At 31.0% G+C, this 25186-nt stretch overlaps 1 protein-coding gene across 1 annotated transcript; it reads right to left on the reverse strand.

Annotated features, from left to right (window-relative positions):
* Positions 1-1978: 1978 nt before the first annotated feature.
* On the reverse strand, positions 1979-19907 carry LOC124371520. The gene is made up of 6 exons (XM_046829872.1): positions 19771-19907; positions 18518-18723; positions 16146-16296; positions 12275-12414; positions 5296-5481; positions 1979-2311 (listed from the first exon to the last, which is right to left on the reverse strand). Exons 2-6 carry the CDS (start codon positions 18711-18713, stop codon positions 2130-2132), a joined length of 855 nt encoding a protein of 284 aa, XP_046685828.1. The 5' UTR covers positions 18714-18723; positions 19771-19907; the 3' UTR covers positions 1979-2129.
* Between the last annotated feature and the right edge of the window lie 5279 nt (positions 19908-25186).

Raw genomic sequence — 25186 nt, forward strand, 5'->3', positions numbered from 1 at the left:
AAACACACACAAAATTTCATAAAAATCGGTCCAGTCGTTTAGGAGGAGTTCAGTCACATACACACGAACACAAGAAATATATATATATATATATAAAGATTATATTTACATTTTGACATAATGTTTGAAAAAGTGCATTCCAATTGTATCATACAGTACTTTGCTGAAATCCATCCACCCCATGGAACTGAAGGCCATTACTCTCACTGTTTTCTTTAAATTCCATCTTTAAGAAAACTCTTAAATATAGACTGCATATTAAGACATCATTGAGCGTTACTAAATTATTTCTTCATCACAGTAATAGTAGTTATTTGCTGGTATATATTGGCATTCTAACCTTTTCTTCTGTTAATTAAATAACATTGTTGTTCATAACCCTTCAGTATTGTAGAAGGATATGGTATGACTGACTGTATACCTGCAGATTCCTGTATGTGGGTCAAAATCCCAGTGAAAAAGGAAATATTTTATTAGACCCATATATTTTATTTATTATATATATAATGTTGACATTCTGATTAATAAAAAGTTTGTGCCAGAGAATCAAATAACTTAATTGAGCAGCACTCATATGATGCATTTAAGCAGTGAATGGGAATAAGTGATTTTTTTTATTTAACTTTATTATAGAATTAATTGTATTGCAGTAATTAGATTTCTCTATTTTTATAGGAAATTTTACTATACAGTCTCCAATGCAAGACACAATTAACAAATAGTACACATCTATACTTTTTAAACCTTATGATGTCTTCATGGACACTTCATACATAAGAAATTATTACGATGGTTTTGATAGCGGTTTATATAACACTGTTATATCTCAAATATGGAAAAAGATGAGCCCTTTAGCTGTAATTAATGCAACCTAACTTTTAGCCCACTGAAACACTAAGGCTAGTGACACTTTACACATATTTATCACTGTATTCAGAATGTGGCGACTCATTTTTAAGGTGCTCACCATTTGCTGTAAATGGAGTCAGTCACCAATTCGAATGTGTCTAGGAGTATCTAGCAGTTGCGGCAACACATATGCTCACCGTGATTTATGGAAGGTGTCACATTTAGCTTTTATGTCACAACAAATTGATCCTAATTTATCAAAAGTAAAACTAGAATATTAGGATTATTACTTAAAAGTTGCAATGTCTATTAATTAATTTAATGCTGTGTGCCCTAAGACCCAGCTGTAGAATGACTGGAATGACTAAGTTTTATCCCATAAGAACAGTGTGTCAAATGTTAAGGCCACATTTTTTGTCTTAGAGTTATGGGAGTCTCATTTTAAAGTTATGATTAATACTTGTATGTATCCAAATGCTTTTTAGTGTTGTTGGCAAAGTATATTATACATTTTGAGTATTCAAACGGTAAACGACAAAATATTTTAAGATTAATTCTAAATAATGAATAAAAATATTGAAAAGTCTAAAAAGGTTCGGGTGTGTTAAGTTATCTTTCGATAGAAAAATCTCCCATCAAATGAAATAAATCAAAGTCCAAGAGGACTTTACAATCCGCCGGCTCTGTTTTCGACTTTTTAAGTAAGATTTCACAGCAAATCTGGATCACTGAAGGAAGATATCTTTCCTACTGATGCAGATGTGTACAGAGCAGAAAAGCATGGGTTTGTGAAATCATATGGTCAGATGTGACATCTCTAAAGCAACATTTAGTCGCCTCATAACTCAGTCACAGCAACAAATTGTGTAATGTGTCACTAGCCTAAGTAGTAAATGGAAACGTCAGCAGATATTCCTTTCTTGTACTGAGGAATTCTTAGTAGAATTTTCTAAAGGGAATGAAAATGCCAACCTTCTAGTTCTGCTCAGAGGCGGTATGTAAACAATAAGCTAGCTGGCTACCTCAATTAAAAAACAGCAAAAATTGTCCTTCCATTTTTTTCCACTCTGAACTTCAACTGTTCAAAGCAAGGTATGTATTGGATTTCTTAAAAACACTATAAAGCATATATATCAAAATAATATTTATTGAATAACAAATAAAGACACCGTACACATATCTGACCAGAACTACATTATATAAAAGAAACATATACACAACTGATTGTCTTTTTTAACATCAACTGATGTGTGATGTTATCTTTTTCCAATATTATTACTTCAGTAATAACGAATTCCGAGTCCAACATTTTGAACAGCCTCTTTTAAGTCTCTTACTTGTTCATATTCATCGATATTATTTTTTTTGAAGCCAGTGATGCCAAATTTCGATATTCTCTCACCCCAGAGTCTTGTGTCAGTGAGCTTTAAAAGAGCTGTTGAAAGTTTATTTTTTAGTTCACCTGCAACATAATACAAAAGGGTAAGTTTACTTTTATAACTCTTAACTAAAGTACTTTTACATCATTGCAACACAACAGAAAAACATAGTTCTTAATTATTTGTTTCTTGATTAAGACAAAGTATGTTTAATGTGTTATAGTTTAAAGAAAATACATTTAAACCATATCTATTATTACTAAGTTGCAAAGTTAACTGTAGTGACTGAGAAAGCTATTATATTAGACAAACTGGAAAAAATTTTAATAAAAGTTTTAAGGAACATATACAAGCTTTGGAAACAAATAACATGTCTACAATAAAATTAAATTTAGCTGAAAATGTGTTAGAAACTGACCATATCTACAAAAATATTGAAAAATAACATGGAAATTTTAGATATCAAAAGTAAAGGAGAAAAATTAAACACAAAAGAAGAATTACATATATACGTATTTAAATTATAATAAAGATCCTACTTACATTTGAAATAACAATTTGAAAAGTAAGACAAACCTAATTGAAAAAATTAAAATATTAAATACATAATCCTAATTAAAATTCAACTGTGTCATATAAATTTAACATCCCCCGAACTGGCAGTGTCTGCTCCTGTACTGGCACCCTATTTTTTGCGGTTTGTATGAATTACATTAAACTATTATATACCTCTTAAGATTCTTCAGATATACAAAAAATATAACTAAATTTTTTTTGACCATAACTTTTATATATATACATATACTAATATTTATTTTATTTTACTTTTAACCATATAAATTTTGTATTAAGTTTGACTCAGCTGATATTTATTTTCAATTGTTTATTCACACCTGATGATGGCATCTTCCATGTCGAAAGGCCTCGTGATAAAATACACAAATTATTGGATAATTGAGTTTTTCTTTAGTGAAATAATAGAAAAAATACAACTTATTGTATATCATTGTTTTCAGAATGTTCTAAATAATAATAATAAATTATATTCATTAATATTTTCTTATTTCTAAAAAAGATTTATTTTTTTGAATGCGCTAGATATGAATTTTGTAAAATACTTTATAACTTTGCACTATATTATCATATATGTACAGGAAAAATTTATACAAAATCCAAAATATACAAAAGAAGCACGATTTTATACTTACCCAAAATATATACTGAATAGTTTTAGTTACTTTACTTAATGTTTACTTTTATAGCAATTTTTTAACTTTGGCGGAAAATTCACTAAGAATGTATTTTCAGACATTTATTTAATGCCTTTACAACACTGGAAATTCAACTTATATGGCTTATTATATATAATTGTTTTAAGAATATTCCAAATTAAATAATAATAATAAATTATCTTCATTAAAATTTCCTTACTTTCAAAAATATTTCAGTGTTTGAATATTCTTGATAAGAATTGTTTATAACTTTGGACTATGTCATCATGTATGCGTGAAAGGTTTATATTAATTCCAAATGATACAAAAGAAACTCAATTTTATAATTATTAAAAATATATAGTTGTAGCTCTTTTACTTAAAATGTTTCATTTTTTAGCAATTTTTGAACTTCAGAACAATCCACTAACATTGTATTTTCAGAAGTTTGTACAATTATTTTACAACACTGAAAATCAACCTACATATGACTTATTATGTATCAGCGTTTTCAGGAAAACTAAAGGAATATTAGTATTATTATTGTTGCTATAGTTTTTTTATTCACAAAAAATGTAACTAGAACAAGCCTGGTAAGGATGTTGGTTCCAATTCAGCTAAGTTCTCTCAAATCACTAGATTTGTTCCTAAAACTAAATGTGACTTCATCAGCCATATTAATAATAACCAAAACAAAATATAAACTAAAAATAAATCAATTAGTCAGACACCAAAACAACAGACAACAGACGTAACTATAAGATAGTTGGTCCGGTCAACTGGTCACAGTCAAAATAGTTGCATGCACAAGATGTTTCTTCTAACCATACAAAGAGGAATAAAGTTTTATTTATTGAGTAATAATATACCTTAATTGATAGCTCGATTATTCTGCATCAATTGCATTGATTATTCCATCGATTGATATTCGATTTTTAACCCAAACATCCCAAGTACGCAAATAATAACAGATTTCTGAAACGTCTGCTTACTGCCGTATATATATGACAGTGCCAGTACGCGAGTGGCCTAACTGATTTTTGCCAGTTAGAGGGTTAAGTGGTCCACATGTGTATATTTAGTTGTTTATTAATTATTTAGAGGTTTACACTGATGATAGTTTGGTGGGGGGGGGGGGAGATGAAACTTGTATTCAGTGCCGGGGTCACAAGGCACATCAGGTACCAAACTCGCTTTTTGACTCGTCTGTGTATCACAGGGTCTCCATTTATCCAACTCTTCACAGAACATACTACTTAGGACCCTTCCTGACATATTTAGTTTATTAAATTTCTGTAATGATGTTTCAATGTTTGTACTTTCAATAGACCATGAGGGTTTATCAATGTTGTAACTTTACTGTACTGTGAGGTCTTGAATTCCAAGTTACGTTAACATTGCTTATGCTCTAATACGAAAGGGGGCAGGAGCATTCATTCTTAAAACATATTTATCTTTTAGTATGATTGAAACATTAGCTCATAAGCATGCTGCACGGTCTAGACTTTAGGGTAAACCAGAAGTTCGTCCTCAATGAATCGTGGTTATGACAGAGGGCGGTTCTCTGTACTCAGCCATCAAACTAACCACAAGGTTGAAGCGGAAAGCACTGGTAGCCAGTCTAATAGCAGAGTGATGTATATCAAGCATTTTTCCGTAATCAAGACACAAATGAACAAATGCTTTATAAAAGCGAAGCATACACATCCTATCTGCGCCCCACCTAGTTACTGTTATAGCTCTCAACAAGTCAATTCGCGATAAACATTTTGCTCTTAAGTCTTTCAAATGTGACACTCAGTTAAGAGTGCTATCTAGTGTAATCTCTAAGAATATCACAAGAGAATAGTATCTACCTGGAAGTCTCGAGTTGACTACAATAGGGTAGGGAGGCAGAGGACCTAAGCTCTCCAGTACAAAGAGATCCTTGCCCCTGTCTTGTAGGTGAACCTTGTTGTAAGCTAGAGTGTTGGAGTCCACAGCCGCTGCTTCAGCCTGCTTCTGAAGCACCATTTGGACTGAGGCCAGGTGAGATCCAGACTCTGAACACACAATAACTCATAAATGCTTCTGTTTAAATTAAAGATCACTTCATCGTATTATACATTATACAAAGCTTGATCAGCTCCTCAACTGTTTACTACAATACGGCCATCATATGTTCAAGAACTCAATAGAACTCTGAGGAAGATGATGATATGATGGGGGGTTAATGTCAAAAACGGATAATTATGAAAATATGTATCACTACCAAGGATTATTCATATTGTGTCATGAGTAACTTTGATCCTAGACCTGATAAGAGTTGTGTCATGGACTCAATATGCATTCCTCCAGATAAGCTTCTGGGATGGGGAAATGGAGACTGAAGAACCATGTAGGACAAATTTATCTTCAAGTTCCCGATTATTCCTCTTACAATACCAAATATTGGTACAATAATGAATACACAGTGAATGCATTGTACTTTAATCTTTTAATTCTGTACTCAGAATTAAACTTATGTAATTGTTTTCTTAGCTCGCCAGGCCACTATGGGTGACATGGCTGTTCTTTTGTTAGGTCGATAATTAAAGACCATGCCCTTGGTCTATATTTATAAATAAATCTATATTTTACAACAAGTATCTAATATCACAGTAATCATTATATTTGTTATTTCATTGCCCGAATTTCAATGCCATTGTAGTTGCAATAGTGTATAAAATATAATTTAATTTCATTATTAGTGCATTTATATGTAATGCAAAAATCCAAAAATTGATATAAATCTGTATTTTGATGACATTATGGTGAATCGTCACATATGGCGGATTACAGTGATGAAGATAACAAAGACATTCAGGACTGAATGATGAAGGTGAACTACTAAGTGATCAAGGACATTGATTATTCAGAAGATGGGACATTTTGAAGTGGAAACAGAAGAAGATAAGGACTCTGAGAATTTATTCCAACACCTTGTTGAGGCTGAGGCAAACACAGCAAAGAAGTCAACAGACATCACCAACCATTCTATAGAAATCATATGAGACCTTGGAATCAGGATGACGTACATTTTAATAAATTTAAATATTGGCGGATTTAAACCCCCTTCAGCATTTGACTTAGAGTATATTTTTTACTCTTTTACTCACTGACCAACTTATTAAAACTATTTAAGAACAAATGCATTTACTTAAGATAAAACAAAAAAAAATACACAGAATAAATACATGTGGAAAACAAAGAGGACCTGTATGTATGCTGTATGAGGACCCGAGTTTAAAGCTTTTATTGATATAATAACTCATATAGGAGTTGATGAAAAAGCAGATATTAAGGACTATTTTTAAATGACTGTTTGTGAAATACCCACTTTCAAAAATATTAAAAATATTTTTCAAGAGAAAGATTTTTGCAAATATTTTGGTTCCTTCATTAACGATCTGACTACTAAGTGGACATAGTCTAATGTTAGTACACCTACCACACAACGCTCTTGTAACCATTGATAGTGAAAGTGTTAATTCTTACTACAGACAGGATGTTACTTGTAGTCATACCCTGTTCTGCTAAAGTTAAAAGTATTGTTACCTATGTAGACAATAAATTTAGCTAGTATTACTGTCCATCCAACATAAAAAGTACAGTTGGATTTAAGGAAAGAGTCATATGGTATATGTAGAATGTAGAATCTTGGAGCATTGGTAAAACGGTTTATTGTAGTATCATTAATATAAAGGAATACAACATTTTCCAATATCACTTTTTATTTTGTGCAAGGCCTTTCTGAATCGAAGATTCCATCATCAGGCACTTCACTTCATATGGTATATAACTAAAATAAACCTGAAAAAAATTGGGTTATAATGGACATTATAATGTCCACTCTTGTAAGATCAGATCTATTAGTAAGTAGTCGCATAGTTCTAACCTTAGATGACAGGCTTCATCAACATTATGGTAATATTTAAAGTATACATGTTTCCACTGACAGAATGTACACAAGTAAAGAATTGGCTGAAGCAGTCCATGACTGAAAATGCACAGTACTGATAATGTCTTGAAAAGCCAAAGAGGAGTACCTTTGATTTTAAAGGAAGCTCATCAAAGAATTAGTGAACAGGTACAGAAAAGATGACAAGATTTTTGTTGTTCAGTATAAAGAGAAGAGGGACATTATTGTTCTTACTACCCTCTAGGATACAGAAGCCTGAAAAATGAGTTTCGTCAACAAATGTTAGGAAAAAGATAATCGAACACCTAGTGTCTAGCTTCAGAAATACACAGAAAAGAGGAATAACGGTTGATGTTGATGTGAATGAGGCATAAAGATTAGATGGGAAACTTCTTATCATGTACCCAATGTAAGGGTTTCAGAAAAAGGACCGTTTCATAAAAGTTATAGTCAAGAGGACACTGTAAACATTAAACACTTTTACAACATTACAATTAACTATATAATTATTGAAGATGTGCCTTTTTAACCCTTTCAGTGCCACATTTATTTTTGGAATGTTAGTCAACAATGCCAAGAGTATTTTTGAAGGTGTTATCCAAAAGGACCGAGCCATTCACTTAACTACAGGCCTAAAATTACACACACAGTTTGGTTATATCATATTATAAACAAACATAAACATAACTACAAAATTCTAACAGAGCACTTGCCAAAACAGCAAACAGACAACAAAGCATCTTGGCTATGATTTCATTGAAGACCGGCCAGCTCGATCGTAAACTTTTGTCATTGTTACTAATATTGATAAGCTGTGTTTGTGCGCTATATAACATTATTAACAGAAAGTATGATTATTTTAAATGTGAATTGATATAAAATACATGTAAAAATATAATGTTTTTATTCCTTAGTTTTGAAGTTGCTTAGTTGCTCAGATAAAGTGTAAAAAGTTTGAAATGTGTCCTGAGTACGCAATACAAATATTGCAAAAACTAAAGTGCATATGGATGTTTGCTAATTATATCTTTAAAATGAGATATCTCACATAATTTTACTACTAAAAATAAAGTAGTGAAAGTATTTGAAGTATAACATTGTTATATAAATAAAATCAAGAGGGCTTCCAATACAGCAGAATCATAAGCTTTGTAATCAAACCATACACTTGAGTTAAAACGGATGTTCTAACCCCAAATTGTTTAGTAATCTAGTGAATTTCATTGGTTGACACCTTTGACTAGACACAATACAACTTATACAGGGATCTATAACATAAACTACTCTATAATATTTCACCATTTTTAAAATAGATATCGAAATACTAAAACATAATGCATTACATGGATTGTCTAATTATTCATTGTATTGTTATGATAATAGTGACAATTTCAACAAGCACATTATTTACTACGTGGGATAATACCATAGATTACAATAAGACCAAATAGATGGGCTATGCCTATCTTGCCAACATTGGGGCAGGTGAAGCCAGGTCCGCCATGTTTTCGTGGGATAGAAACTCAAAACTACGCTCCGATTAGTGTACAAATTCAGTTCTCCTGTTTCAATCAACTCGTGATCTACCCTACTTAGAATAAAGAAAATACTTTGAAACTTTGTATGAGTGAAGTCAATAAACTATGGATGCCTGTGGTATTTTTCAAATGTTCAAAAAATTTAGTTTTGCAATTTAAATAATTAAATAAAGTCGAGAATTATGTTTACATTTTAAAACTTGACATAAAAAAGTTAGTCGGCTGCTACTTAAGCCGTTTTTTTGGTCAGGCAAGTTTAAAAACGGTGGAAAATGTTGTTGAATAGTTGAAGTTTTCAGAACATATTTTCTTTTTTAATTAGCTCTTATGGTTTGGCCAGAAACCTTATGGTTATTGTTTTTGAGACGTTAGTTTACGAGTGCCGCGACCGCTTGGAGCTCAAAGCTCTGTGCGGTCCGTGCCGGGCCATCTGTTTCCTCGTATCGTACATTATAGCATATTATAAAAAGTGAGTAGAACACGCTTGATTTGTACTTGTTTACAGTAATTACTTCAAATAAAATCACATAAGTTATGTAATTGATGAAGGAATTCAATCTGAGTCAATACTCTAAACAAGTACAACTAAAAGTTTATTTGCTATTTATTTTTTGTATATATACTATAATGTGAGCAAAGTTTGTATATGCGGGTAAATTATTAGATGAGGGAAACATGACTTTAAACCTTATAATCCTTCACCTCAAAATATCCCAAAACACAATATCTAAAGTTTATGTTTACATATTATAACAAAGTGTATAAAGATTTAATAAAATATTTTGTTAAGTCTGTAAACATATATTATACAATTAGTAAGATTTATAGATTAATTATAATAAAGTATGGAAAATTACTTAAATGTACAATAAAATATAGTTTCAACTTTACAACTCAGTTAATTGTAACTAATCTGTAAATACTCAGTTGAGAAGAGGAGGAAGTTTTAAGTCATATATTATAAATGTTAGTTTATTGACCTTTTTCAATTAAAATTGCGCTAAAAAGAAAGAAAATATAGAAATAGATTTGTTTTTAGGTGACCATTTCCAACCATGATGACAAACAAAACAAAAGACAAAAACTACAATACAATTTAAAAACTTGAACAGTTTTAAAATTCAATGAACCAATTATTGCCCCATGAACGTTACTGTTTTCAAGAGGTAATTTCTAAGTTTGGTTTTGTGTATTGATTCATTGAATTTCTTTGAAAAATGGTGTAGTCTCAGCTTAAAATATTTCTTAGCTATTGCCTTTATAAGAAGTACAAAATGGTCAGTAAGCGGAGTGTATAGCAGGTCACTACAGTAAGCTCAACAAGGGCGAAGTGAAGAGCGGGGGTGCAAGGCGACGCTCCTCAGTAGGGTGACTCACGCCCGCACCCCCATATTGTTGAGTATTAGCCGCTCCACAGTGGCTTCACCTGCGAGCACCCGATGTCCTATCTATTGGTCTTATTGTAATCTATGGATAATACGTCATAAGAAACAGAGAATTAATATAAAAAGCAATTACATGGATTTAATCATTCACAGTTGTTAGTTAGATGTCCCAATTCAAATATTGTCTTTAGAAGAGTTTATCGTGCCAAGTAAATTGATAAATAATGCAATATTTTAATTTCACATTCTCTATGTCCAATCATATTATATTAACACGTTCACAACGACGTGTATTCCATCGGGTTACACAACGGGCTTTCGTAAAGCACGTTGAGCTTTATGATGGGGTACACATTGCTAAGCATATCCTTATTGCATTTTTATTGTTTCCCTGTCTTGATGGTTTGTTAAATTTGATCTTGCACTTAAATAAATACCTAAGACTATCGGGTACTCTGTTGGGCGCACGATTGCTTAATTTTTAAGGTAAATTAATTTTTTAGGTCATCCTTTGGGTACACAAAAAAACATTAAAAAAACATATTGAAATACTTTTTTGTGCAAAATTGTGAAGCCTACATAATTTGCTCATAATACTTAGATGTTGGATGTAAAAAAAGATTATGGCTTTTTGACATTATTATTGAAAAATTTAACTGCAAATAAAAAAAGGCCGGAAATAAGCCATCGTTGTGAACGTGTTTAAATGAATTTTTTCCCGGAAAAAGTACGAAACTCTGTCAAGACTTGATACAACTGTGTCTCCTCTTATACTGACTAACATTACTGATTTGTGGACCACCCTAAACATAAACCATTTTATGTCGCTGTTCAGTTGAACCTGTAATATTTTGTATATGTTGAACTTAAACTTTCGTAGGAGTTTAATATAAATGTATAGTTAAGAAACGAAATGAAAAGAAAATGAGATATTGTTTACAGGTTTTCTGATGGCCTGGGAAACAGTTGTATTAATTTTTACATGTAACCAAAGTATTTTAAATATTATTCTCTCAATTAAAAAGTATCACTATTTAGGCATAAATTAATTAATTTTTGTATAATGATGTTATGCATTACAATTTTATAAGTTGATTTGTTTAAGTAAAATTATTACTTTTCCACATAAAAAAGAAATATTAACAATCAATACAATACTTTGTAAAATTTCAGATCTGGACATAACAAACATCAAAACATTTATTTACCTCATTTTCACTTACTTCTACCTTATGCGTTAACAATTTCTTTATAACAGTATAGTACATTTACATGCACTCTATCGCAGTGCATTGTAATTTTAAAAGTGTACCTGAAACACTACAAATATTGTATGGGTAAAAAGGAGATAAAGAAAATACATAATTTATTCTACCATCTATGCTAAACTAACTTGAAAAACGTAGAAATAATATAAAATAACAAAATGTAAACATTAAAATCAAGTATTATTGGAGTTATGAAGGAACGTACTAACCTTTTTCAATTTCTATCTTACAAGGATTGATTAGTGAAAGAGAATAAATTATTTCTTATAATGTTGGCAGTGACCAACTGGCACAAAGTTTAAGCGGTACGGAATATTAGTTAATAATATCATATGGTTGTACTCAGTTTATTTACAAATTTATTTATTGTGTGAATTTTTCTTTGTCATCAAGGTTACCTATAAGACCAATATAAGAATGTTTGCTAATGATCAATCAAATCCCAAGGAGTGACATGTACCACCATCTAACTCAGTGTCGCTTATACAGAAACGAAGCATTATGCAAAATTTCAAATCTAGAAATCAGTTCGTTCTTGAAATATCATGTGGCAGAAATGACGTGTTTCCAGGCCAACTAGTTACAGGCTTTGGTAACGCTCAGTCTATATAAAAAACGTTACGGAAGCTGTAAATTAAAGAAAACTAATCATAAGAAGCCGCATTAGTCTACTAGAGCAAACATAAAATACGAGTATATCATACTTATGGCGTTTCCGAAGAAAGTAGCATTTTCACCCAACTGTCGTAAAGTTTTCAACACTATGGTTGAGCCACTGAGGGATTCATCGTCTGAGTAGGCCCACCGACAACCTCGCAGGTCCAGAAACTCTTTCACATGCTTTCTGCAAACAGCCAACATATATAACGTAATTTATTAGAAAAATCTCAGCTCGAGCTAACCTTCTTAAACAAAACTTATGATAAGATCATATATGACATAGGTAGCCGATATAATTGAGCCCTCTGGATACAAGAGGTAGTGTCAGGAACAAATCAGACTGATACTACTGTGTAATATACATTGTTGTTGGCCTAATACGGAGTAACTTATAATCAACAAAACACTTGCTTGCAGATGTAAAACTTTGTGCTTATATCCTAAAAGGAAAGTGAAGTGGAGACAAATTGTTAATTGTAGTTTAAAATTTTATTTTTAATTAACACGTTCGCTACCAACCGGCACATATATGTGCCGGTAGGTCCATTAAAATAGACCACCATTGTATGAGTTGGGCACTTCTCACAGACCAGCTCAAAGTAGTGTGGTCATTACCGTAGCCCAAGAGTACAACTTTGTTCAAATCAATTTATATATCATTTTGTAGCCTTAGGCAAACGTTTAATTTGATTCCACATCCTTTTTTTTTACGTTGTATACATTTTGGCTAGTGGCACATATATGTGCCGGTCGGTCAGTAGCAAAAAATTAGGCTTAGGCTTGACCTCAAATATAATCATTTTCTAGTTGAAAATCAAGTAAAAACTGCCATAACTGTGTTAGGACACATTGGGAAAATAATAAAAAACGAGTGTTGACATGGTAGTTATGTGTATTGTACAAACTAAAACAAGATCTTTGGATAAACACTTTGGAAATAGCAGAATATGTTATAAAAAAACACACACACACACAAATGTCTCTTATTTATAAACTTCATTTAGGTGAGCTACATTTTTATCTTTGACATAAAACAGTTAGGAAATAAAAATGTCTTAGGTAACACACTTTTTGTTTTAGTTTTTCACTTGTGCCATTCACTGAAACACTCTGGCATGCAAAGTCCGAATTTATTGCCCTTTTCATCTGTGCAGCTGGAACATGTGAAGAAAGTTGTTTTCCGCTTCTTCTATCTTATTCTACTACAAACATGACACCATAGCCTCTTGTTCAATTTGACTGGGTCATGGCTTTTTTGACCTGAGACCTTGAACTGCACCAAGGAAGAAATTGTGAACATACCGAGAGACCAAGCGGCACAAATATGTGCCAGACATCCCTGTAGACCGATATGAAAGAATGAAGACGAAAGAATAGACCGATCGTTACCACAGCCCTTTATTTAATAAGACTACACTGGCACAAATATGTGCCGTCGGTCCACTGGAACTGTACCAAGCGGCACAAATATGTGCCATCGGTCTATGAGAATCAACTAGCCGGCACATATGTGTGCCAGCCGGTCCATATTAACGAAAAAGTTTTTACATTTCGGTAGCGAACGTGTTAAGTAAAACTATTGTTTTATTTTAGTAGTTGTTTAATTACTTTATTGAGTACATATTCACTCCAATGGATGTACCTGAGCTTGCTAAGGTTTTGAATCTAGCTTTGACGATTTGACAAAGTAATTTTTGCGAGTTTAAAACATATTAAACTATTCAGAAATTTGCGTATTTCTTTTATAAGGATGAAAACGTCATGTTTTATTTGATTAATCTGTGTAGTTGTACTACTTATTAATTTGACAGGTTAATTACACCAAATTAAAAAATCACATTACTACACATTAATTACTGGACAGCGTTTGCAAGACATTTGTATGGGATTACTACCAGCTTTGTACTATTAATACTTATCTTATAGTCCCTTAGAACAGAGTATTTACATACAAGATGGGTTAAAAGTTCTGCAAAAATGAAATATTTCTTCAGGAACGAACTCATAAAGAAAAAAGTTAGATTAAAATGTGAATTGCTTAAAATGTTCGATCCATTCAATTTTATTGGGTTCACTTAGGGTGTTCACTACGGAAACCCATATTTTTGATACAGCACTTTATGTTATACATAAAAAAGTTTTTCTGAACAGTTTTTTTTATCTATACCTGACAATTTATACAAAACAACTTAGTAAAACGTAGAACATAATAATTTTTAAATACGTATCACAGTTTTAGAATGTGAATATAAAATTTATAACAATATTTTTAATACGAAAGTGTAATTTTATTACTTTGTTTGAAATTTGTTTTTGACAATGAAATGATTGTGAAGGAAACAGGGGTTTTCCGCACATTTGCCATCGCTCAGTGATACAAAAAAATCAGTAACACTACGTTTCGAGATCTGCAACCTGATCTCTTAAATAACTAACCTAACACATAATTACAAACTAGGTTAAAATAAACAAATCATATCGGAGTGTTGTGACACACGTAAGTCAGCTTGATTTTATTTCCTGCAGAACATGTATTCATGGAAAAATATGTGTTCATATGGGTAAAAAATAGATGTGACACCTTTTCAGAGCTATTTAATGTGCAAAAGACTATCTCTTTAAGTTTTTCATGAAAGTTTTAAAAGAGAACGTTAGTCTGCTGTTGCCCATACATTAGAGGCTCACTTTAGAAATATATGTATTAGTGTCTCACTGCTGATCAATTGTTAAAAATATGATTATCTGTTAATACTAATTGTTTTTAAAGCAGGAGTACAACATATACATAACAGGTTTTGCTAAAGTTGCATGCAAAATTTCAAATCTATAACTCATTTCATTTGAGATATCCTCTGGGCAGATGGACAGACATACAATCGTACAGAACAGAAATTGACAAAAATTACACACACCAATTCCATGGTTGGACGAAAGCTATTGTAGAATACATTCTTGTCTATCTAGAAGTGAAATTACATGCAAATTTTAAATTCAGTGGGTGAAATTGTTCTCAGGATATCTTGCCACGATATATTAAAAATATTGCTCATTAAATTAGGTTTCATAGCAATGTTCAAATAATAAAAGGTCCAATGAGCTAGAGAGGGTACTATAAGATTTTCATCATATCCCCATCGGGCTGTCCCCCAAAGGTGACATCCGATCACCATGCACACAGAAAAATAGCTTACTATTACCAGTAAGCTAATCAATGCTGAAATCAAATCTTATCACTGATTTTTAACATTGACTTTCCATTTTTTTATTTTTCATTTTACTCTGTGAATAAAAATGACACATGTTCAAATTTCATATGACTGTACTTAATTTGTTTACAAATGTATTTGTAACCAAATTACATTTAGTCTCCTATTTTCTCATTGCCATCATTCTCAGCCGTAAGAAAATTGTACAAAATTTGTTTACGCTCATATTGAAATGAAGCTTGATGCTAAATTTGAAGTCTACAAGCCAGTTCATTTTCGAGATATCATGCAAACAGCCAGAAAAATAGACAAACAGACAGACAGAAACCAAATCTTTTCCAACCTCTTGAGTAATAGCTTTGCTAAAGCTAAGCTAATAATTTTTATATTCAGTATTGATTTTCCATAAAAACTCAATTTTGCTTCAGGCTTTCAGAAATGAAATGTAAACATTAGCATTGCATATAAGGTAAACATGTCTACTATTTACATTATGTTGTACAAAGTAAACATAATTTTCACTACAAAAATATCTAAATTCTCATAACAAATAATATAAAAATAATAAGTAAAACTTTTTGCTCAGGGATAGCTGTAACTACCTAGAGTAGCTCTCATTCATACTGTGTGTATATTAAGCGAGCCCAAAACTATAAAATTTGTAAGCACAATTATTATAAAACCAGCGCATAAGCAGTTAGAAACTCACTTGCCATCGATGTGGATGATAACATCAGAGTAGTAACCAGGTGAGTTGTCCTTGTTCTGAGGGTGCTTGAAGACGGCAGCCACAGGGAGTAGTTCTATGAACTGGTTCTTGGAATCCAACAATTTCACAAGAGCACTTGATGTCATGAAGGCTAATATAGAAATACAAACACTAAGAAGTCTAATAGAGTGATTTTGACTGAAAGTTCATTGTAGTATAAACATGATTTTGGGGATGAACAAGATACACCATAGTGTACACTTAAAATACCAATAAAGTAAAAGTTTAAATACAACTGATTAACATTTGAATTTACTAGAGTCATTCAATAAAGATATGTTATTATATAATGTTGTTGTCCTTGTAGGATGGGACAATAAAATGCATACTTATCATAGTCTCTAGAACATGTATTAACATATACTGTTTTATTCAATCAAAAATTTTGTTAACGAACAAACTGTATTTTTCTTTATAAGACTTAATTTAATTTATTTTATTGAGTATGACTTCACATCTCTTTGGACCAAAGAAGACCTTATCAAGCAAATATCTCTAAGTGGTAATTAATTACCCCATTATCACTTTATATATATTAATTAATGAAACCTGAGCAACTTATTAAACCAAAGTGTATTCTCAAAATCTATAAACATGTCTAAAAATGTAGGTTTACAATAATTGTTTACATTAATATTTTAATTAACATTTCCACATTAAATTATAATATTGTGCGGTTTAATTTCCCAACAAAGCCATGCAATAACGTTTCTTAAACAAAACATTAAGAAATTTTTCAAAATTATTATAACCCAACTCTATGATTGCTTAATATTTTAGAGATATAAAAGAATATTTTAGGGTTTTAAACAAAGCTGTACTAAAGTATAACAATTATTTTTAAAGTGGTGGAATCTAAAGAAAATTAAAAGAAAATTTTGCTATGAGCCCTGTTTGTTTATTGTTATTTTGTTTATAAGCCGTTTATGAAAACAGGAAAAATAGAAAATACATTTTTGTTTATTCCACAAGGAGTGGTAGGTCCAAAGAAAAACTGTTAAAGATAAAGATTATAAACTATTTACACTATGTACATTAAAGATGAATGAAGGAGTGAGTTGTTTTTTATTTATACAAAATTACATTCCTTCAGGCAAAAGTTATTAAAAACATTCTTAAATTATATTTAATTAAAAAATATAATTTTTTTTAAGTCATACATATATTGTACAAACTACAAAACTTTCACATTTTCATCTTCAGCTGTTTTTGGTCTGGATAACAGAATAGCCAAAATTTACTATTTTATATGTATGTAATTCTTTGTGAAGTAATCAAAAATAATTTTTTACTTTTTCTGTATTTAGCCTGGAAGGTAAAATGATCTTAATGATCTTTATATGTGTGTTTAACAATGACAGGCTTTTTGAAGGTTACAATGTCTGAAGTTCTGATGTGAAAATTCAAAAACGGTCCAGACAGGGATAGTTTTCTATCACGAATGTCACTACTTCAATTGGCAAGACAATTACGATTTTCTTGCCATCCAAGTAAGGGTGCTTTTATCAGCTCTGTTGAAGTTCATGATATTATACAATGTATCAAGGAGTGAAGGTAAGAGTTTTGCATATTATAGCTATTTCGTATATCAGAGATTCAAAGGTTATGTCAATTTCTACAAATTGGTTCTTGATTACAACTTTTAAATATGTAAATAAGAGGGAACGTCCTAGTCTTTGTTTATTCAGCAAATGAAAAAAAAAATTCACTTGCTGTATTTCTTCTCTATAAGACAAGATTCAATATTAAACTTATTTCTAAAAATAGATCAATTAAGATTAATAATTTAGCTTTTAATGCTAGCTTTATATTTTCTAAAGCACTACTTTGCTATAACTATATACATATCATATGTCCATCCACTAAGAAAAATACCTGCAAAGAGTTGTGTACCTAGATCCCAGAAATATTTCTTGAAATATTATGAAAAGCAGTGTTTATACAAAACAAATTTTGTTAATTATTGAATGAATAGAAATGATAAGTTTAATAACTATATAATCAATGGTTTACTTCAGTTTAAAAACTTAAAACTATTTTCTACTTATGAATGAGAAATAATAAAATGTATTCCATAACTATACAAATGTATGCATTTATGGGAAAAAACTGGATCCTACTAGTTAAGTTGATTTATGACATAAATGGTCCAGAATCTAGATAAATTAAATTGTTCGATCACAAACCGAGGCTTCAGTAATGACAATCTGGCTTACAAAAACCATTTTCATTGGCTGTTTCAAAAAAGGGTAAGACTTAGACATTCCAAAATATGACATAGTTTCCAAACATTGCATATTCTCTTTAATTACCGATATCAATGGAGTTGTCAGTGAATGGATCTACTCTGTCCTGCAAAGGACCTCCCCCTGCACGTGACTCATACATAAGCGTGGCCTCACAGTCCAGAGACTCCTCCAGGTAGCTCATGAGTAGCTCGTAGAGCTCCACTGGGTGACTGGGACACATGTATGTGGCAAGACGCAGCTTGCCTCCCTTACGTGACATGGCTCAATTTCTGTAATACAAGAGATTTTCTAGGTTACAGAGTATCACAGGAAACAAGAGAACAGGTTCACGGTCCAGTGAATAGGTGCAAATTACCTTCCTTTAGGCGACATAGCTCTCTGTCTGTGATATAACAAATTATCAACAAACATGTAAGTAAATAAAGTTAATCAGTTTTATACAAAGCAGATGGTATATGAAAATCTGGTGAAAAACATAATATAAATTATATCAAAAAAATAAAATTAATTAACAAATTAACTGAAAAATCTGTTAATAAACTTACTGGGTGTACAATTCTAAAATTCTAAGCTATAGATGTTGTATATTTCCAAACAAACATTCCTATAACCCTATCTCATAAATCAAGCCATTTGAAGTTATATGGTTTCATTCAGTCTATGAGACCTGTTCCCACTGACTCTATGCAATAATTAATAATTATTATCACTATAAAAAGTTAAGGACATAGTACTATGGTAACAATATATAAAGTTTATTATGAGTTGGTCTGTAATATGCTGTAATTGATTGATTATGTAATAATGAATAAAAAATAATTAACATAATCTAAATATGTTTGGCCATTACTTTCAATGTTGTAAGTTTCTTGGGAACATACATACAGACAGACAGTAAAAATATTTTATTTGAAATGTAGAAGACAAATTAATATTTTGCAATTAATTGCATATATTTTCTCCTATAGTTTATAAATAGTAATATTATTATTCTCTTATTGGATTCCCATGGTAATAATATACCAAGAGGATAGATTTAAATTCAGCAAATACTTACTTACATCTATAAGGAATAATTATTTATATTTTTAATTTCGTTCATTTGAACTGTTTCAGGAAGCAACTACTAGTCCTTTTATAAAAAATATTTAGCAAAGTTTCACTTCATGAAAATACTATTTATATTTTTTTTTTTAAAGTGAGGTTATGTGTTACAAATTTACAATATTAATCGTGTTGGAATACGGAAAATGTTAACTTGGTAGATAGTTTACGGTCACGTTTACATAAATATACTATGAATTAAGCATGATTACCTTCAATTCAATGTGACAGGAGAGAGAGCACAAGAACAAAGTTCAGAGACAAAAGAAACCGGTCGGCGCAGCCAGTCACTGACTGACGTACACACCACGACCACACCGCGCCCGCAATACGCTCAGCTGACCTAACCTAGTCTGACCTGATACTCTCAAGGTCACAGTGCAGCTCTTTTTTTCTTATCACTTACTATCGCCCACTCAGTACGTTACAGAGTTCAAATTATTATTGAGTGAGTAGTCTACTTGTAATAACATCAAACCTATGAAGTGTACTGAGGATTATATATATGTTAATCCTATTTTATAAAAAAGATAGTTGTTTACAGCTTGAATCTGAATATTTAAAAATGTATGAGTTTATTTCCCCAAATATTAAGTATAAATTTGCACTGTTGGTATTATCTGAAAAAATATAACACTAAAACAGTATGAAAATGTTACAATATAATTAAACTCCGAACTTAAGCAAATTTCACTGTTGGAACTGAAGTAGTAAGCATGTAGCAGTTTTTAAATCTCTACATAAATCTATATTTAATTAATTATTTTATTAAATAATAACCTATTATTAATTTAAAATATTAATTTTCTTTTTAATAGATTAGATGATGTAATGCCAACATCAACTGTTCAGATTAAATGTTCTAAAACAAAATTTATACGGTTTATTTTATAGAGGGATCTTAAACAATTCTTAGTGATCAGTATGTTCAGTATACATATTTCATAAAAACTCATATACATCTGTTTAATCTTCAATAGGATTTCAGGATCATTTGTATAATACGTGTAACAAAGATGTACTTTATATTCCACATCATAGATAGGCCAATACAAGTAATTCACCCTTTGAAAGTCAACTGTGTGAAATTCTCTAATAAACAACTTGAAACTACCTGGAGTAAAAATTTATTCAACTTTAAGCATCAGAATAACTGGTTGTTAACAATCTGTTTAGTACAATAAGGGAATTTCTTGATAATGAGATACAAATCACATTTTAAAAGCGTAATATTGTATTTTATGATGGGCTTTTGTTAAATGTATCGTTACATTACAGTTTTTTAATGTCTGCCTCCCTCGTCATTGGTTAATAAACCTCTCCCCCCAAAAGAAATCTGGATTTGTGACTGACTATCAACACCCTAATTGCTTCATGTTGATTACTTTGTCAAGTCAAGTCAAACTTCGGTGTGCTTCATGGCTTAAAATTCCAAATTTAAAATCGACTTCTTCCAAATTGTAACGCTTAAATTAAACTTTAACGTTGTCCAATTTGACAGAAAATAAAATGAATATTCCACATCCTGCATGGGTGTATAGAAATGGGTCTGAAGGAGCTCATGACTCCCAAAATTTTGAAAGAGAAACATTAAAACTTCCCCCAGTAGTTTGTTTTAACCTAGAACACATTTATGAGTTCTTAAAGCTTATCAATTTCCCCAAGGTAATATTTCAACCCTCTGTTTAGGAGGGTATTTTATAATTATCTCCTAAACAATTCACTGTCTTCAAAATAATATTCTATATACGCCTCTGATATCACATCCTAGAGAATAATTGTTACCATTTTTGTAATTGTACTTTTGTTTTGGTAACCATAATAAGATTTTAAGAAAGTTTTGATGGTGTATTGTCTTAATTTATTAAGAACACAACAGCTTGTGTTATACGTAAGTATATTAATAACATATTTTAATACTAAAGTGTTGTTGGCCATTTTTAAGAATTGTTTTAGAAGTTTTTTTATTACTATAATATTAACAATCCTACCAGTTATGAAAGGCGAACATTCAGATTTCTTCAAATAAAATCTCAAGTAGAGTAGATTAAATATTGCAACACTGGATCTGTAATGAGGTATCAGTATTATCAAATTGACTTTTAACATTTGGCATCAAGTATATTTTATTTCCGCGTTGCGACTTTCATATCTTCTATATTAAAGCTAGAGCCTTGAAATTAAATGAAAAATGTTTTTATTTATAGAGGCAAAGTTAGGACTGAAACATCCTCTCTTCCACTTAACCGCTAAACATAAATAAATAAAATGTTGTTATTAGCAGTAGTTTGTAGACTAATAATTTTGTTCTGTAAGAAATTGCATTATTGGCTGTTGATATCAAACGGCTTGCCCGATTTCAATTTTATTTTACCAAAATATAGCATTTTTTATGAGCTTCAATTTGAGATGTAACAAGGTATTAGTTGCCATTTTAAAATTTTGGCGTTGGGTACCGTGGGGGAGGGAATGGGGGTGAGCACCCCCATTAAAATGAACACTCTGTATAAGGCTGTCCGATGAATTGGAATTGATAATAAAGATGCATCCCTACGAGTTCTATGAGCACTAACATAAGACATAAAAAACAAAATTTTGGGGCAAATAACTTGGACAACCATTATATAAATTACCATTATACAGAATATAATTATTATACAGGATATTATACAGAATAAATTCTGTATTATATTGATAGAGTACTGTAAATAAAATATAAATAAAACTTCCAGTCCATTTTTGATCTTTTTGATACTATTGTTTCAAGTCCAGGACATACACATGGAAAATCTTAAAATGTTAAAGTAGATTTTCTAACCATAATAACAGATAAAACAGCAAATGATATTAGTTATATGGGGTATTTAATTTAAGATTACTCAAATCAGTTGCGTGAGAATGGATTATTGTAGAGTAGTGAACTAAACGGTTACAAAATAAATCCTAGAGAATAAATTAAAATGTTTTCATGAAATATGTTTCATGGCACATGATGTTCCAAATATGTAGGTATATGATTCAGTTATCGAGTTTTTGAAATGCAAACGTATCTAGTGTATCATTGTAGAGGCCTTTGTAAACTAATCAATTTGGTGAAAACAAAACTTAATTACCTTCGAGGGAATAAAGTGTGAAATGTAAACCTTTATGTATTACACCCTAATGAATGCATAAAAAAATCACCAATCAATTTAAATTGTTCTTTTGACATCACATCCCGTACCTTTGAATTCTATCTTTTCATAGAGCCTTCAAATTATTTTCAGATGCAACTTAACAGTTATGTATAATAATTGCCTATTTAACGTGGAAGGCTTCACGATTTATGTATTATATTGTATTAGGAGGTAATACGTATTGTTTCAAAATTAATTTATTTTACGAACTCAATACCAATTTTAACTTACAATTTGATAGGTTTGCTACATCACGTAATTACCATATTTTTTGGTATCTATTTTAATCACTAACAACTCTATGGATAAACATAAAATTATTTATAATAAGAAATATTGGTATTTATATCCTAATTATTAATGGAGTTATTTATTTAATTTTAAACTGTTTATATGGCAAAATTATTTAAAAAATAAACTTAAATTAAATATTAAAGGTAAAAAATGTTCCATTCAAAGAAATATTAAAAACGAAAGTTTGGTTCACGGACTGACGGAAAAGTCAAGAATTCTCACGAGAAAAACTGTTCAGCGTGATCCACCGGTCAGACCTAGTATTACAATTTACCGGTCATAGTGCTAACGAGTTCTATTAACATGTAATAATTACTGAGTGAGACCTCCAGATTTGGATTGTATATTGTATAGACATATACACCCTGAAAGGTACTTTGGTATTATCCGGAAACCACTATTTGTGGAATGGGTTTTCTTACCACGGACCTTTAATATATATTATATTCATTATTACAGAAACAGGTTATTCTCTTCTTAACAAATAAACCACGGTATATTGGTTTGAAACATTTATAAATTTTCGTGTATCTAGGTACACTTCTTCAGATAAATGTACATGTATAAATATTTACATAAATTGTGAAAAAACATTAGGTTAGAACTCAAACAAGAAAAACAAACATTATAAATAAATACAGTAGATCAGCAGCTGATGGGCCATGGCATGACGTGTGTGAATAAGTTGACGAAAACTAAATTTATCTTAAATTAAGACCCCTTGGATGTCTTGTCTGAAGCACCAATTGGTGTGCAGTTTCACTTTTTTTCAATTTAAATCTATTAAGGCTTTCGTTTGAATCTTCAGGGATCTTATTTATGCCTTTGATGGTGTAGCAATTTTCTATCTGATTTTGTTTATGGACATTGATAGCGTGACTGGCTAAAGGTTTTTCTATATCGCTATGGACAATGTCAAATCGATGGCCAGTTACTCGTATCCATAAAGGATTTGATGTCTGGCCGACGTATTGTTTTTCACAAAATTTACAGTCAAAAAAATTGGTAAATAAGGTTTTTTGTGTCACAGTTGATAGTTCCTTTGATAGGATATACATGATTGGTTACATTACTTTTGAAATTTTGACTTGTAGACATGATCTTACAGGTTCCACAACGGGGTTTTTGGCAAGGTTTACAACCAAAGGACTGTGATTCCTTATTTTCCTTTTTTAGAGGATCAGTACAGACCAACATCTGTTTAATGTTGGCGGGCTTTTTGAATACAACTCTTGGAGATTTTGAAAATAAGTCTTTAGTTTCTTGAGAATTTTGAAGTAGGTTAAAGGCTGTCTTCATGATTGCGTTGATTTTGTGAAGGCCAGGATAAAATTTTGTTATGAATTTCGGATCGTTTTGGGGAAAAGGATTATTATTTTTGTTTGATGGTTGATTCAAATTGTTCTTGATAACTTTATCGGGATATCCTAATTTTCTAAAACCACAAGTTAATTTACTGATATAATTAATAAAATCATCCTCATTACTGCAAAGATTTTTCGCACGAATTGAAAGACTCTTCGGAATACTTTTTTTCACGTAAGTGGGGTGACAACTATTGTAATTCAAATACTGCATAGTATTTGTGTCTTTTACATGTATTTTAGTTTTTAACAAACCAGACTCTATAAAAACATCTACGTCCAAGAAAGTAAGAATTTCATGAGAAAATTTCCAAGTAAATTTGAGGGTTGAAAACGTGTTCAATGCATGTAGAAATTCTTGAAGGAGTTCTTCACCATGATCCCACAGAAAAAATACATCATCAATAAAACGAAACCAAACTAAAGGAAGATGGTTCTGAGAATTTAGGAATTTTTCTTCCAATAATCCCATGAATAAATTGGCAAAAGAGGGAGCCATCCTTGTTCCCATGGCTGTGCCTTTGACTTGTAGATAAAATTTATTGTGAAATCTAAAACAGTTCATTGTTAAAACAAAATGTATAAGTTTTAGTAAAAAATTTTTGTAGAAGGTTTAGAGTCAATGGGTCTGCTGTTGAGAAAATGTTTAGCAGCATTTATACCATCATCATGTGGTATGGTTGTGTACAGTGATGTGACATCAACAGTAACTAGAATTGTGTTTTTCGAAACAGGTTGATTAACTTTTGATAGTTTTTGAAATGAAGTCATCAGTGTTCTTTACGTAGGAGGGT

Source organism: Homalodisca vitripennis, unplaced genomic scaffold, assembly GCF_021130785.1.
Source record: "Homalodisca vitripennis isolate AUS2020 unplaced genomic scaffold, UT_GWSS_2.1 ScUCBcl_1536;HRSCAF=5276, whole genome shotgun sequence".
Taxonomy (NCBI): Eukaryota; Metazoa; Arthropoda; class Insecta; order Hemiptera; family Cicadellidae; genus Homalodisca; species Homalodisca vitripennis.

Coding starts and splice junctions, on each gene's coding strand:
- LOC124371520 (XM_046829872.1), bottom strand. CDS start 18,713: ATGTCACGTAAGGGAGGCAAGCTGCGTCTTGCCACATACATGTGTCCC. Junction 16,297..18,517: donor TGACAACTCCATTGATATCG/GTAATTAAAGAG, acceptor TTTCTATATTAG/CCTTCATGACATCAAGTGCT. Junction 5,482..12,274: donor TTTCTTCGGAAACGCCATAA/GTATGATATACT, acceptor TTGTGTGTTCAG/AGTCTGGATCTCACCTGGCC.